Here is a 17178-nt window from a genome sequence, read left to right as displayed (position 1 = left end):
TTGTTTAGAGGAACAAAGATATATATCCACTAAAAAATACATGTGGCCAGTTTTTGACTATACTTTAAATCTCCTTTTTCTTTTGTCTTTTTGAGAAAACTCCAATTTTTATTAGTAGTAACTCAAAATAGTTTTTCAAATACAAATCCTTTCCATGGATATAAAAAACTGATGTTGGAAGGACCATCCTTTTTTTTGGCATGGCAAATTCATGTGACAAAATGTATTGGCTGTGGTAGGATCCTTGGGTGAGAAGTACCTTTCGTTATCTTTTTGCGTAGGGGATCTTTCAATTGCACTCAAATCCAAAACCCTTAATGAATAATTTTATTGGATACAATCACATGCTGGTTCTCATGCCAAAATCCTATCTTCTCTCTCTCTCTCTCTCTGTGCCAAAACCTATTTTCCCAGGACCATTGGAATGACAAGTGGTACCAAGGGGGTGGGTGATTTATATATCACCAACCTTTCCTATAGAAAACATATGAAAGTTGTCCTTTCCAGAGTTATGGGGTTTGCTCATCTTCAGAGGATGGTATTTTATAGTTTCCTCCTTCATTAGGACCCAAGTTAATAGCTCTTTTCAAGAATTTGACTATTTGACTGTTGGCCATAGATTTAAATAAGCAAACTGATCATATAGTTCAATAACATCATATTTGACTCTCTCTCTCTCTCTCTCTCTCTCTCTCTCTCTCTCTCTCTCTCTCTCTCTATATATATATATATATATATATATATATATATATATATATATATATATATATATATATATATCTATATATATCTATATATATATATATATCTATATATATATATATATATATATATCTATATATATATATATATATATCTATATATCTATATCTATCTATATATATATATATATATCTATATATCTATATCTATATATATATCTATATATATATATATATATATATATATATATATATATATATATATATATATATATCTATATATCTATATATATATATATATATATCTATATCTATCTATCTATCTATCTATATATATGGATATATATATTGTTGAACCCAATAATTTTATTTAATGTGCGAGAAATCTAGAAAATCATGGCTTGGATTTTGATAGATTGGTGATTCAACTCAATGAGTTATTTTATCTCACTCTCTCCATGTTAAGAAAAAAATTGCTCTATCTTTGATTTTTTATATTTATATTTTTATATTTACATTTGGTTTAATTTCATTTTTATAATGAAATTAAAGCTATAGATTTTGGTAATAAATACCTCTATCTGGGCAAAAAATGAGAGAGCAAAAGAATAATGATTGAAAAGAAGGAAAAGTAAAGTGGAGAATGAGAGGAGATTCTTGTGAGCATTCTCCTATAGTAGTCTCTGTTTGTGAGCCTACTTTCATGATCTTTCCTTATTCAGAGGAGTTTTATGAAATTGTTGCTTTCAGCGTTATAAAGATTTTGCATCCTCTTTAGGTATAGGAGAGATCTAGTCCAACCGTCCAACATTCTATAATGTAATAGCTTTTTTATTACCAAATAAACTATGCTTTTCAAAAACAAGCCATAACTAACTCAATTTATCTTGCGTAAAATCTCATGTTTCATGTATGGAAATTATCTGTGCCTTGTATGATCTAGTAAAAGTTATAATAAAAGTTATGGTTTTACCATTGTATTCTTACACAAGCTTCGTCAAATAAGAAAAGAAAAAATATTTCAATCCCATGATTAGTGAAAAAACTTCTATAACTCTTTTTGTTATCTAATTATTAAATTAATTTTTTAAATAATATTTTTATGTAAAACATTGAGGAGCACACATTAGATAAATTCGAGTGTTAAAACAAGTTAACATAGAAAAGAATAAAATTAATTTTTTTTTGCATGTAAACCCTCCTAAATATATGAAATTTCATAAATATCCATGCTGTGCAAAATCATTCTATTTGTCCTCATTCTCACTGGATGGGTCTCTTTGGAGAATTCTTATGCGGGCACCAAATCCCAATCACTACCTGTCAAGGTCTAGCTCATTAAACTTGAAAACAATGGTAAAGGACTTTTAGAGAGTTGGATCACAAAATAATTGAAAGAAACTTAAATTTGATCCAACCTAACCGGTTTGACCTTTTACAACCTAGACTTGATGTATCTTAGAACAGGTTTTCAAGACAGGAGATCTCTGTCATCTTGGAAGGTTGAGATCAACCGGGATCTTGCTAAATTTTGGTAAAGTTGGAAGCTTTGGTCAAAAAAAGGGAGACTAATTATTTCAAGAGTCTTGAACAGTATTCTAGAAATATATCGAAATGTTAATAAATAAATAAATTTCAAATTTACAATTATAGTTTTAAACAGTTTATAATTAACTAATTAATCGAAAATGATAAATACTTATCAGGAAATATCAGCTGATATTTTGATATTGTATTTGGCCCATTTGTTGGATTGACTTGGTTTATACCCCATGATATTCATGTTTTCGATATCCGTACAAAATATTGCAGTGCCAATTTGTTGCAACCTAAATTGCTTCGACTGACATTTTGCCCATGATCTAATTTACATACATCTGAACTTTGTTATTGTGTTATGATTGACTTCTCTTTAAAAATAAAGGTGATTATAATAAACATGCATGTCGAATTGTAGCACTTTCAAATTTTTTAAGTTATATGATTGATTTCTCTATCTCTTTTTAGCACTGTTGAGATATGCACCTTCATGGAAGATGAAGAAAGCCAAAAGCAAAAAACCAAGGAAAAGGAGAGATGTTTGTCTTGCTTGCCATAGCTCCAAAATAGTGAGAGGAATCTTTAAGAGGGATGCATGCTGTTGTTCTATATGCTTTCTTTGAATAGAACAACACAGCTTGGCATTGGCCGTTGTGGTACTCTTATTTATTATATGTAATAAATTCTTACAATGCTTTGGGATCAAAGCACATAAGGCCATAGAGGCAATTCCGAGCTTTTGAAATTTTTTTATAAATAGACAACTCGACTATTCATCAGTTATACTTAGCACCTGCCTTCTCCTCCTTTTGATCACTATGTTGGGATTAGATATCAGCTACTTGATTTGCCATCGATTTGGTGATGACCTTAGAATCATAATAGGTCATTCAACCAAAAAAATAATAATCATAGTAGCCCTTGAATCACGTTTGTGCGTAGGGCAATAATCTATTATATTTATGATAGAATTTCCTCTGCTCTATCTGGCCTCCATTTGATGGGTGTGAGAAAATGACTCTCATATCTCATATTTAAGAACACCGGAAACTCACATCGCTTGGATTTTCAATGATCTAGACTGATTTGGCGACTTGGACAAGTTAACTAGTTAGTATAAAAATAATTAATACAATATATAATATAATATAATCTGAATGATAATATCATATATAAATATATGATAAATATATTGTTTGTAAATAAATGATATATATATTTTGTAAATATATTGATATATATAAATACACATTTATTAAACATAAGTATAAATATAATATCAAATTAATATAAAGTAATTAAAAATATAAATATAAAACATTAATTAATAATTATATCAATTTAAGTGTATAGATATTGATGGGAGGCAAAGTGGATCGTCCTGCTCTAGCTTGGGGCCACCCAATTCTGGCCGAGCAGACCTCAGAGTCGAGCAGGTCAGACCTCGGTCCTGCTAAAAAACAGGCCGACCTCGAACCCCGCTGAAAGTCGAGCCGATCTCGACCAGAGACCAGGCCGACCTCAGCCCCCGCGGGAGGCCGAGCCGACTTCATCAAGCACATGCCGTGGCCTCCAAGCCTGCCTAACCTCCCCCGCAGTCGCAGCCGCGTGCGCGCCTACGCCTGCGCATGTGGCCGAACATCCCAGCCATGCTTGCTGCCAAGAGCCAGGTTGACCTCGGACCCCGCCAAAGGCCGAGCCGACCTCGGCCCTATCAACCTCCGCTTGGAATGATGTGACGGATCCTCAAAACAAATTTGAAAAGATATCTCCCACATCCTCCGCCCACGAGATTGATCTTCGTGATTCACGCCGCCTCTAGCTAATGGCCAGTTGATCACAAATCAGCCCAAGAATTCACGTAACGGCCGAGACCCTCATCCTATAAAAAGGAGGCCAAAAAAAGCTCTCCGTAAATGAGAAAAAACACTCAGAAACCTCTCTACAAAAATGCTGGATCAACTCTAACTTAGCCATCGAAGGGCCTTTGCCGGAATCTCCGGCCAAAACTTTGTGCAAGTATCCCGGAGCACAGAAAGTGACTCCCTTCCTCTGTCCCGGCCGGCGTCTTCTCGGCTTCCTCCAGCATGGTCACCCTCAGGCCAAATTTCAACCACAACAGATATAGTTTATTAAGGATAATTCTAAAAATTTGATTGAGTTGGATCAGCAATCCACATAAAACTCGACTGAGCGGGTTGGATCATCGAGATTTTTATCGAATCATTTGCTTGGATTTTTTTTTTTTCCTTTGGTTCTCAGCAGTTATGTTGAAACTGATTTACATTAACAATGCAGTTGGTTGTTTGGTGGTCAACCTTTTTTTTGACCTGAAGTGGCCTACATGCCCAAGCCTGGTCCCCGCTCCCTCTGTTTCTTTTTTCAAAGGCTATAATGGTTGGAAAGTCTCCAGATCTGTCTCTTGGACAGTATAAATAAAATGGCTAAAACAGTGCAATTAGTCCAGCATTATCATCTCCAAGTCAAGCCTCTCCATCCCATCACTGCAACCATCTCTTTCACCCAGTGAAGCTTCCAAGAAGTTTCAAAAGGAGGGAAGAAATAGGCAATGGAAGCAGAGGACAAAATCAGCTTCCATGAATGCAATTGTCATCTCTTTCTAAGAATCTGGGGCTCTCTTTTCAGTCCTACATCAGTTGTGCGTTGAACAAATTTTGAACATTTATATAAAATTGAGATATCTAAATAATATCTTCCAACTTTTTTTTTTTTGATAAAATCCTGAGTTGTTGCGTGCTCTCTCATTTTTAAAGCAACATGGCTTGAGAAGAGCCATTTCAGTACCATACCTCAAGCCTATGTGTAGGTGCCTTCATTTATCTTGAAACAACTACCACAGCCACTACTAGCCAGTAAGCTCTGCTACTCTCCTCGCCTCTGAATAAAATGCTTGATTGCCATGTAGGAGTCATCAATTTCTTTATCAATTTCTTTGTAGAATATGTTCTTGCTGTTGTAAGTGATATTATCTTGGAAGAAAAGAGACCGAGTCAGTAATTTATTGACAAGGAAGGGGAAAATGATAGTGGATCAATACTCATTACGAGTTGGGACTTTTACAAAGCTATGTGGGCAAGAAAGATATATAATAATGAACAGAAATAGCTTGCTTAATTAATTTAGCCATACATATAAGATTGCTAAGTTAAGTCAAATTGGTTCGCTATCTTGTTGTCGAATAGCTTGCTAAATTACATATACTCGTTATTACTGTCATTTGATAGTTTCTCTCACTAATTTGTGATCCCCTTATATAATTTGAACATGAAAAATACCTCATCCATTCTTTTTTTAGAGCAATTTGATTTTCTTTTATATTCATTTTCTAGTGATGAACTTGGTATTTCTAAGATCTCATCCAATCATTGTTGCCATCCTGTGAATTTATACTATTGTGAGATGACAATGTTTTGTAAGTTTTTGCTATGATTGATTAGTATAGTTAGCTATTCTCTGCCATCTTATTAGTTTACTAGCTTAGTGATTAAAATAAACTAAGAAATCACAAGATATTCTTTGTTATCCACCTAATTATCTTCCTATTTGTACCTATACTTAGCTATATTTCAGTTACTGGTTTCTTGTATGGCCATGGAACATGGCTTGATGAGCTTTGGCGGTCTTCCATCACATGGATTGCCTTGATGAGCTTTGGCGGTCTTTCAAAAATCAAATAATTATATTGTTTCTTTTAGTTCAAAATTAAGTGAGGCAATTGATTTTTTTTATTTCAAAATTAAGCAATCTAGTTGGGTCACACTTGGTATTGACCGAACCGGCTGGTCTCGACCAATTTTGGTTGGAACATGCAGGATGCCCCGATCATTGATAAACTAGCTAGGGTCTTGCCGGTGCGCGGCGATGCCATGCAGAGGGTTTCACGTAACTTGAAGTTGACCAAGAGGCAATTGCGCCGCTGGAACCGTGAGGCTGTGGGCGATATTTTTAAAAAGTTGGAGGAAGTGGAGGCTGCGATAGCCAACCTTCAAAGAAAAGAAGATCAGGAGGGTGCACTCCCTAAGGCTGACATGGTAGGCCTCCGAGAGTTTCTTATCACTCATCCGTCGATCTTGCGACAACATGATATATTCTGAAGACAGAAATCTAGAATTCAGTGGGTCAGAGATGGAGATCGGAACACTAGTTTTTTCATCGGACCACAATCAACAGAAGGCAGAGGAATATGATCTGGTCCCTGCGAGACAAGATGGGCCAGCAGGTGGAGGGGGAACAGGCGGTCAGATAGGTCCTGCTTGATTTCTTCTGATCTAGATGGACGGAGGACAGTGAGGCTGACAATGTCGGCTAGCTCCCGAGGGCCGACACGGGAATCAGTGTTATGAAGAAGGCGCTATTGGTTCGACTAGTGATGGAGTGGGAGGTACGGGAGGTAGTCTGGGCCTTGACAGAGGATAAGGCTCCTGGTCCAGATAGGTTCCCACCTTTCTTTTTTCGGAGATACTGGGGCATCATCTGGATTGCTGTGGCGGAAGCGGTTTAGTGTTTCTTCAGTCGAGCAGGAATGCTTGAGGACTGGAAGGCCACCTTTGTCATGCTGATACCAAAGCATCAAGATGAGGTGGAGCAGTGCCATTTTAAACCTATCAGCTTGTGCACAACCTTATATAAAGTTGTGGCAAGAATATTGGTGGAGCGGATGAAGCCATTGCTTCTCGGTATTATCTATCTGGAGTAAAGAGCTTTTGTGGAAGGTAGGAGTATCTTCGACAATGTCATGTTGGCCCAAGAAATGATGTGGGATCTTCAACGGCCCCGAAGTGGCGAAGTCTGATGGCTCTCAAGCTGGACATGGAACGAGCTTATGACAGAATCAGGTGGAGCTTCCTTGGGTGAGCCCTGGAGAGTTTTGGTTTTATGGGATCTGGATTGATTGGGTGCTAGGGTATGTTCGGAGACTGAATTTTTCTATTCTGGTCAATGACACACTATCCCTCCTTTTCCAGTCCACCATAAGGCTTCGATAGGGATGTCCTCTATCTCCGTATTTGTTCATCATTTGCTCTGACGTCTTGTCTCGGGCACTGTGGGTTGCATGCGCCGACCGGGAGTTGGAGGCTTACGTCCCAGCTCCACGAGCCCAGCTGATATCTCACTTACTCTTTGCCAATGACTGTCTTCTCTTAACAAAGGCGCGAGTAGCGAACACATGGGCCCTCAAAAGGGTGCTAATTGACTATTGTGCTGTGTCTGGGCAGAGAGTGAATGTCCAAAAGTCCGCCACTTCTTTTAGCCCTAGCATGATGCTGGAGGTGAGACGGAGGATTCGGAGGATTCTGGGGATACCAGAGCAGGATGGGACCTTGAGTTATCTAGGCATTCTGATCACTGGGAGGAGGTTGCAGGTAGCTGAGTGCATTAGTTTGGTGCAACTGATCCAGAGTAAAATGGAGGGTTGGCGGGAAGCATCTCTATCTATGATGGTTAGATTGACGCTGATCAGATCTAAAGATTAAGCAGCTAGTTCGGGGCTTCTTATGGGGCTTGCATGGAGGTGGTCATGGAGTGCACCTGGTGGCATGGGAGAGCATTTACCTTTCGTCCAGCAAGGATAGCCTTGGGGTACTGTCTCTCCTGGAGAGGCGGGAGGCGCTCATCGCCCGACATGCAGTCCAGTTCATGTTGGAGTCGTAGGGGTTCTGAAGCCGGACTATGGTAGCTTGCTATAGGTGGGTGGGCCTTGAGGCGCCAGCTCGGGGAGGGCAGAGTGCTCCTTCTTGTGGTGATAGATAGCGATGTACTTGACTACTATATTGGCTCACACCAAATAGATGATAGGTGATGGGCGGAGCATTGATGTGGCTAGTGACCCGTGGGTGGATGCCCTCCTCTTGCGGCATTGGCCGACTACGGTTAGTGTTGAGGTAGCAGAGGGCATGCGCATATGTGATCTCTTTGTTCCCGGGGGGGGGGGGGGGGGGGGGTGGCTGCATGGGACAAGGCTAGGTTGTTTCAGCTTTTTGGAGAGCATCTTGCAGATAGGGTTTGATCTCTTTCGGTACCAGGGTGTGCAGGTCCAGATATCTGGGTTTAGAGTACCTCGAGTAGGACTGGCGTCAGGGTGGGAGATCTTTTCTGCATCCTTCGACGAGAGTATAAGTCGGGGCCAGACTGTGCTTAGATCTAGCACATGGGACTCCATCCAAGGGTAGCACTATTTCTTTGGAAGGTGGTCTGGGATCGTCTTCCGACGATAGCAGTACTCAACGGACGAGGGCTGAGGATTTTTTCGGAGTGTGGGGAGTGTGGTGTGGATGAGATGGTGGACCATGCGATGTTTCAGTGTGAATGGGCGAGTTGACTTGGTGGTTGGCAGGGATCCAGCGTGAGATTTGGGGCCAGAGGGATCAGTTTCCACAGGTCATACATCGATTGTTAGAGTCTCTACTGCTTCACCAGAAGGCGGTTAGAGCGACTTGCATGGCTTAATAGATCTGGTTGGCAAAGAATGTCCGAACCTTTGGTGAACACAGCGTGCTGCCGAGGCTCGTGGTGGAGAGCGCCCAGGCGCAGGCAGTGAAAATCAGTCATATCACACCCATTGGAGGGACCTTGACAGTTCGGAACATCTGGAGTTTCCATTCTGCTCCGGCAGCACCCCGCACGGTGTTTTTCACCTGGGAGTCCCCACCCCCGAGCTTCCTTAAGGTCAATTTCGATAGGTCTGTCTTGGACGGAGGCACGAGGAGGGGGCGCAGATTTTGTTATACGGGATCCATACGCCAGGGTGGTGGCTGTTAGCTATTCGATATCTCGGTTCCCAATGCGGAGCTGAGGGCTGCTTGGGCGGGCCTTCGTCATGCCCGGCGCAACTTACGAGCCAGCTCTATTATCCTAGAGGGTGACTTGGCCACGGTCATCAGTTGGATCTAGAGGGGCCCAAGGGGTAATGGTCGCAACCAGCCACTGCTCCGAGATATTTGGGCAATGCTGAGGGACAGAAGGGCTTTCAGGCTAAGCATATTTTTCGAAAAACCAATGAAGCTGCGGATTTGGTGGTTGCTTATGTGGCCAGTCATTCTGGTAGTATCTTATGAGCTGGAGACGGAGAGTTGCCCTAGGTACTCGGAGGCATTTTGTTTTCTGACTTTCTTAGGTGCATCCGTACTCGTCAGATATGATTTACCTGCTTTAGTGCAAAAAAAAAGGGTCTACAATTCATTCGTTAATAACAAAAAAAATGAAATTAGAGTAGTTATTCGAATTGGAATAGTTATGCCATATGTTTCCTTGTTCTAGTTGGCCTACAATTTCTTCTGACTAATTTTTGTTTGAGGGTGCTTTCATTGATTGAAAATTAGAAGGCCTTATACCAGGTTCAGCTTATGATAGCCCTCCTTTGGAATGGTTATGCCGAGCATAAGCAAATTTGCCCGGCATAAGTTTTCCATGATTATGCTTAATGCAATCTCTGCCTAGGAAATTATCAATGTGACACTTCTCAAATATTTAACTGAGCTGATGTCTGGAGGTGCCTCCAATATTTTCTAAAATAGATATCCAATATAGAGTAGAAGCACCAATCCAAGGGGCTACACAAACGTACCATCTATTTGTGAAAGACATCGTTGGACCATAGGAAATCTTCTGTGCCCATGAAACAGGCCAAGGAACCGAACTCCCAAGCGAAGGCTGGTTGGATCTCTTCCCCCCTCATCCATCCATCCGCCATGTCTTCATTGAACAAGAAGGGATCGTCTGAAGGTGGCATCGATGCACCGCCTCTGCAATTCTGATCTCCTGCTGCATTGTCCTTCGATTGGATCTCTCCATCAACCTTCAGATCAATCAGTATGCTGCTGCTGCACCTTGTTGCCTTGGTTTGAGCCGACTCTAGTTCATGATGCACCGCTTGAGCCAAGCTGCTGCCTCGTTGCACCTTCTTCCTAAGAATTGTATTCCAATAATTCTTAATTTCATTATCGGTACGTCCCGGGAGCCGGCCGGCTATCAAAGACCACCTTAATGAGATCAATGGAGCAAATGAGAACTTCACTCTATATATAGGAGTAGCACATTGATATAAATAGAGGGAAGGTGATGGAACCTGTTTCCTAGAAGCTTGTGGAGTCTGATGATAAGGTCCTCCTCTTCTTGGGTTATGTTACCTCTCTTGAGGCCAGGTCGGAGATAGTTCAGCCAACGAAGGCGGCAGCTCTTCCCAGTCCGATTGAGGCCTTAAGTTTCAAGGGAAGACATGAAGTTTTATGACTGCACATTTGTCATAGACATGGATATATATAACTAGCTCTCCTTGGTACTTACCGGCTTCTTTAGGAACGCTGGACCATTTTCCGGCACCATGGGATTCGATATAGTTTGCGAGGATTCGATCCTCCTCCAGGGACCAAGCTCCTCTGTTCAAGCCCTGAGAGCAGACGGGAGTTCTTCCCATCTTTTACAGTCTTGTCATGGTTAGTTTTATATATATATATCCAGGGCTCATGCCTTGTGGTTTGAACTCTAGATTGAAGCCATCAATCTAATAGATGCTGCAAATTTCAAATGGGTGATTATGGAACAGCAACTGACGGCTGGATTGAGCTGGTTAGTGGGGTTGGTGATCGATGGAAATACTGTGCCCGTTTGGCACGTTGTGGCTTGCTTTGGATAACTTTGCATCAGTAGTGGTGGTACTCATTTATATGCAGTGTTTGAAACGAGAAAAAAGTTTTTTTTGGCAAGTCTTGAGCACCGCCGACCGAAGCAAAACTCCAAAAGATTGGATCTATTGTACCACATTCGAAAATGCACCGGGATGAACGTCAAATCACGTTGACAATTGTGCACTTTGCCGTGGTTCTTCGTCTATGCAGGCTAATTTTTTAATTTTTACTTTTGTTGTTCATGCTGCTTATTATACAACGAGTGATCCTGATAGAGGAAGTTGCCTATAGCTGTTCGAAGCTGGCGGAACATTACCTAAAATATTCTAAAATTTGTTGGTTTCTGATCTTTTTGATGTATCCATACTAGAACAACATCTACTCAAAAGCAAAAGAAAATAAAAACAAAGGAGATACATAAGCTGCGTCACCATGCCCTGTTCTTGACAAAGATAGCGGTTAGAAATGGTTGCGTTGGCTTAGGTGTGAACATGACAGCTTTTGATATTTCCAAAGCTTTTAGGTCACTCATTTTGACCTCACCTCCATAACCCTGGTAAATTGTTAGAGAAGAAAGCAATTAAAGTGATAGCAATCGTTTCTAGTGGATTTGACAAAAAAAGAAATCGGGTACATAAGGATGTGGACAGCAGAACAAAGCCTCCATCAGCAATGCGAATTAAGTTCCTTAAATGGAATCCGCACGGCAGTGAAACAAAGGTGGGAACTATTAGAACGTCTGCAGTGCCTGAAATATGTGTGAGGAGATCAAATGAAGGAGAATGCATGGCTATCTAGTTGGTTCTTGATTTGAAGCAGAGGTGATAGTAGAGGTGCACTTGGAGTTGGTCCTAGAATTTAGATTACCTTCTTGAGGAAAAGCTTTTATATAATCTAATAAAGGTTTAGATAGAAGTGTGAAATAGAGCTAAAAATTGATATAATATATGCCTGTGGTAACCTAGTTAAATGGTAACCTAGATTTATGGGATCTTGGTAAATGATATGCTGAATACAAAGTTTGGAAAGCTTGTATTGTCTAGTAAAAACCCAGAGTTGAAGCAAGTTACTGCTAGGTGGACTATATGCAGATAGGCTGCATTTGGGAGTCTGCAGTAGTTAGGCTTTCGAGGCTGCAGAAAGATTTGAGTAACAATTCTCTTAGAGCTGGTTTGGTTCGTGCAAAACATTTTTCCTCCTAGGAATATGATTTCTGAAAAGCAGATTTCTATTTGGTTGACAACGAAAAAATGACAGATTTTTAGAGTGCTTATGTTTGGTTGACTATCTACTTTTCTGAAAATATTATGTGTAATTTCTATTAGACCCCTAATAAAAATTAGGTATTTAATGCCTCTTTAATGCTGAAAGGCTTTTTTGGAAAAAATAAAAATAGAGTGATTTCCGGCTTACGGAAAATAACTTTTCCATGTTTCTCATGTAAAAGTAACATTCCTCCTGTTTCTCATGGGAAAGACTTTCCCATGTTTCTCATGGGAAAGACTTTTCCATGAAACGTAGGAATTATATTCCCATGGGAATACAACTTTCCAGTCTCTCTCCTTTAAAACTTCAATCAAATAAGAGGCATCTCATTACTTTTCCGTTGACCTCACTTTCTCCCCTTCTTTTTTCGCGAACCAAACGAGCCCTGAGGTCTGAGAACAATAATAGAAAGTACACCTTTTTTCCAAACATTAGGTGAGTAGTCGCATCACTTATTCTAATGACATAAATGAAGATCCAATCAACGGAGAGAGACAACAGATATTACCTCTTGAGAATATAAAGGTAATGACCTGTGGACAAGGATTACCATGCACAGACCAAGTTAGTCCTCTATATTGTCTCATACTAGGTACCTTTTAGACTTTTCCTTTACTTAAAACTTACATTCCAGTGCATGCTAACAGGAAAATAACACGCCGTTCTAAATCTATGTTACCTATTTTCATACTCTATTGACAACAGCCACCACATCTCATATATACCAAATTTCTCCCATAGCCCTAACTAAAGGAGGCCATGAGGAAAGAATAAGTTTCTTAGTATTAAACCACTCAATTAGAAATGATCATCCTACTATTCCAAGCAATCCTGAATAGGCGAGGAATTTCCTGGTAATCTTGTGCTTACCTAACCAAGTCCATCGAGAGTATTCGGGCCATATCATCATGAGTAGTAATCACGATGCGGAATCGAAACACTAGTATGGAACTCAAGTACTGTTCTGATGACTAATGGCCCTTGTGATCATGATCAGATGGGTGTTCTTCTAAATGCCATGAGCAACTTCCATTTAAATCCAGCATCTTCAAATCTTCAGACTTGGGCTTAAGGCTAGCATCTAATGAGCTGGGAAATATCTTGGCTTGGATCGGTGCACACATCTCTGCCACGAACTAATGCTCCCCATGCATCATCGCCCATCATAAGGTGCATGAACTGGAAACTTCAACATGCTTACCTTTATGCGATTGCATGGTCAAGGGAGTGATGGTAATGACATGAGCTTTGAAGGGCCAGTAAGAAGAGCAGGTGAAACTGGCCTTCATGAGCTTAATTGATCTCCATCAGTGGTTCATGTTAATAGCCTAATGCAGATCACAGTCCAGCGTGATGATGTTGAAAGATATGAAGAAGTTTGATTCGATTTGGCCTGTTTGATGCTGTCATAGCCATCAAACTGTCATCACGCAAGGACCCCGTTCGATCGGAACCAATGTTTGATGGACCCTTACTGCTAAAATTATTGTGGACATGCATGGGAGTTGGCCATATAACATAGGCTGCCTGCCAAAGTATGATGCCTTGAGCTCAGACACAGCTCCTCTATTGCAGCATGGATAGAAGCGCATGCTACTCCAAGGAGGGATTGAACAAAGGGCCTTGGAGTGCCACTGAGGACAAGATCCTCACTGACTACATCAAAGCTCATGGAGAAGGGAGGTGGGGGAAGGTTCCCAATAGAGCAGGTGCAAGCAAATTAGCAGACCGTGTGCCTGCCACCCATCCTTAATAGCAAAGGACTCCTTCTCTCTTTCTCTCTCACACACAGTCCTTTTTTTTTTTTTTTTTTGTGTGCTGGTGTCTCACTACATACGCCGTGAGTACGCCCGGAATAGTAGTCCTTGGTCTAGAGGCTCTTCAGTAGCAAGTTCAAGGATTTGCTGTGGCTACCTTTTGGTATTTAATTACAAGGCTATCAAGTTTGCCATGCATCCCCTATAGCAAATAAAAGGACTAGTTGCTTCTTTTCTGAACTTCCATGTCTCAAGAGGCTAATTATTGTGATGAAGCCCGCTGTATCATCAGTTGGAACAATTCCCACCATTTATAAAACTTCAACTACTTGTTTCATCAAATCTGAATCTTGAAATGATTTGGTTCCGATATCTTCATTTCCATTTCTTTTATGTTTCAGGACTGAATCGGTGCGGAAGGAGCTGCCGGCTTCGATGGCTGAACTACCTGCGGCCAGATATCAAGAGGGGGAACATCTCTCTAGAAGAGGAGGACCTCATCATCAGACTCCACAAGCTCTTAGGCAATAGGTATTAGTATGCTTTTGAGATTCCACACTTCTCTTAGTAATTCTTTTTCCCTTCAATTTCGCAGGTGGTCTCTGATAGCTGGGAGGCTACCGGGCCGAACAGACACTGAAATCAAGAATTACTGGAACACAGTCCTGAAGAAGAAGGTTCAAGCTAGATCAGTTCCGTTAACAAACCTAGTGTGTTTGAACCAAGATGAAGAGAGGAAATCCAAGAACAAAACATCAGTTCAAGCTCCATCATTTGAGAATCCAACACAGAGCAGCGAGGCTGAAGTGAGTTTGAATCAAAGAGGCAACCAAAATGCTCATAAAAATGGACTCAAGTCGCTGGTGATCGAAGACTTGGCACCGGATTCTTTTCTGTTAGCTCCTCAAGATTATGATCTATTGAACTTACGGACAGGTTTCGACATCGAGGGTCTCTCCCAGCCTTCCCTTCCTGACTCTCAGTTCTTCCAACTCCTCGGTGGAAATATCCAACAGGACATGAGAGATTGTGACAATGGTAAACTGTCTGCATCTTTTGACGAGAATGTCTTCTCTAGCAGAGGAGTGTTTGAGAATTGGGTTGGGACCGACCACATCCAACCATATGGTAGTCTTGATCTTGGATCGTTAGCTGCTTTCTTCGAATCCGAATCATGAAACCTTGAGCTATCAAGCAATCTCTTCCTCTAGTATTTGCTGTTGGTGATCTCAGTGCAACTCTTTCGCCAGCATTAAAATAAAATTTCCTCAAGTCCTCTACCAAAGCAACCTGGGTTTAGCATTGTTTTCTATGACTTGTCTCACATATGCACGCTTTCTTTAGCTTATTACAGTCTCTGCGACGACACATGATGATGATACGCAAACAAAGTAAACTGCTGCTTCTCATTCACAATACAAGTCCCAAAAAGATTTTTGGTTAATTGGGAAAAGGAAAAGAGCTTCTGATTGAGGGTTGAAAGCTTAATTAGATTTTGCTCCAAAGTAAACTTGTAGAAGAACAAGTTCAAAGTAAAATAGTATTCTTTCAATTCTAAATCAGAAGACTTTCGATCAAAGAAAAAAGAAGCCTTAAATCAAGGTAGTCGAAACAGACGAAGGGGATATCCGGGAGGGCGAGGGGGTTTGCGCCCGAGGGCGCGGGTGCACCAAAGTTCGTGCGACCGGTGGGGTATTTCCTCAAACGGTTGGTGAGCAGTGGGATGAGGGACGGGAGGCCGGGAAAGGAGGAGGAGGCAACCAAGCTTCCCAGGGGCGGCGAGAAGCATTATGCCTTGGGGAAGGTTGGGACGACGACGTCGTGGGTGGAGGTGGCAGGAGGTTCGCTCCGGCAGACAATATGGACCAACCACTCAATTTCTGCGGAGGAGTTGGAAGTTGTCCGGAGATACTTCCCTGGAGTGCTGGAACTGCCGCTGGAGGAGCTGGAGAAGGCGAGGGAGGCATGGAGCTCCACAAGCGGTGATCGTGAGGAGTTTGGGGAGGAGAGTTTCGGCGGAGCGGGTTGAAGCGGAAACTCCACTACGAGGACATGGGCGTGTGTTTAGTTTCACATAGATTTTCGCTGAATTGATCTTGAATACCCGTATAGGAGAAAAAAATCCAAATAATACTTTTTCACTAGATATTTTGGATGAAATTTTGGATTGTTATAAGGCTTTATCCTTCTTCCTCCCTCTTTTTTTTTTTGTCATAAATTTAACAGAAAAATGAGAAGAATTGGAGAAAATCGTGCCAATGCTATCATATATATATATATATATATATATATATATATATATATATATACATATATATATATATATATGTATATGTATATGTATATGTATATGTATATGTATATGTATTTTTCACTAGATATTTTGGATGAAATTTTGGATTGTTATAAGGCTTTATCCTTCTTCCTCCCTCTTTTTTTTTTTGTCATAAATTTAACAGAAAAATAAGAAGAATTGGAGAAAATCGTGCCAATGCTATCATATATATATATATATACGGCTCAGCCAACAACACTGACTTCTTTAGCCTCCACTTGCTCAGGAAATTCTTGTCCATGTTGACGCTCGGCAACAACATTGTAAACAGCTCAGGCATTTCTAGCTGCTCGGCTTGCTGTTGGGTTAGCTCAGGCAGCTGAAGTAGCAGCCTTTCAAAAGAGAAGAATTTTCTCTTTCCTCTAAAGTACTGCAACAGTTGGGTCTGGTTATAGGTACCATCCATTCAAGACCTTGCCAAAACCGTCATGGCCCAATGTTATATATATATATATACATATACATATACATATACATATACATATACATATACATATACATATACATATACATATACATATACATATATATATACATATACATATACATATACATATATATATATATATTACTGAGAAAAAAGGAAAAAGGACGAGCCCATCCCCGCATAGCAGCCCCCACTAAGCCTCCATCTCGCTAGGAGAATGTTCGATGCGGGCAGAAATGACCGTATGTTGGGCACCCCGGCCGGTTTTACTCATACCCTCTCCACTCGTGGGCCCGGCTCGAATACCCCTCAAGAATCCGTCACGAACCTTCTGTGTGAGTATGTCACACCTGGCACCACTGAGGCTACCAGCGAACCAGTAGCCCTTCCAAACTCCATGTCCGAGTAGGGAGCATCCGGCCTCCACAATTTAATCGACGTCTGTGCATTTCAAACTCAAAACCACTTAGTTGAAAGTAAGGCCCCGTTTCACTGAGCTACCATCTCA

At 40.8% G+C, this 17178-nt stretch overlaps 1 protein-coding gene across 2 annotated transcripts; it reads left to right on the top strand.

Annotated features, from left to right (window-relative positions):
- The first annotated feature begins 13040 nt into the window (after positions 1–13040).
- LOC103704898 (transcription factor MYB123-like) lies at positions 13041–15193 on the top strand. Of its 2 annotated transcripts, none has more exons than XM_008788390.6 (3): positions 13041–13860; positions 14310–14439; positions 14504–15193. In XM_008788390.6, exons 1-3 carry the CDS (start codon positions 13728–13730, stop codon positions 15084–15086), a joined length of 846 nt encoding a protein of 281 aa, XP_008786612.3. In that variant the 5' UTR covers positions 13041–13727; the 3' UTR covers positions 15087–15193. The 2 variants fall into 2 exon arrangements, with proteins under 2 accessions (XP_008786612.3, XP_088577519.1); XM_088721393.2 differs by lacking the exon at positions 13041–13860 and adding an exon at positions 14093–14199.
- Positions 15194–17178: the final 1985 nt, after the last annotated feature.

The sequence above is a fragment of the Phoenix dactylifera genome, chromosome 5, assembly GCF_051530095.1.
Source record: "Phoenix dactylifera cultivar Ajwa chromosome 5, Ajwa_hap1_PhDact_Kaust_v1.1, whole genome shotgun sequence".
In the NCBI taxonomy this organism is placed as follows: domain Eukaryota; kingdom Viridiplantae; phylum Streptophyta; class Magnoliopsida; order Arecales; family Arecaceae; genus Phoenix; species Phoenix dactylifera.
Note: the sequence above shows the minus strand (reverse complement) of the source record. Positions and strands in the feature narration are given on the sequence as shown.

Coding starts and splice junctions, on each gene's coding strand:
- LOC103704898 (XM_008788390.6), top strand. CDS start 13,728: ATGGATAGAAGCGCATGCTACTCCAAGGAGGGATTGAACAAAGGGCCT. Junction 13,861..14,309: donor GAAGGTTCCCAATAGAGCAG/GTGCAAGCAAAT, acceptor TTTATGTTTCAG/GACTGAATCGGTGCGGAAGG. Junction 14,440..14,503: donor CACAAGCTCTTAGGCAATAG/GTATTAGTATGC, acceptor TCAATTTCGCAG/GTGGTCTCTGATAGCTGGGA.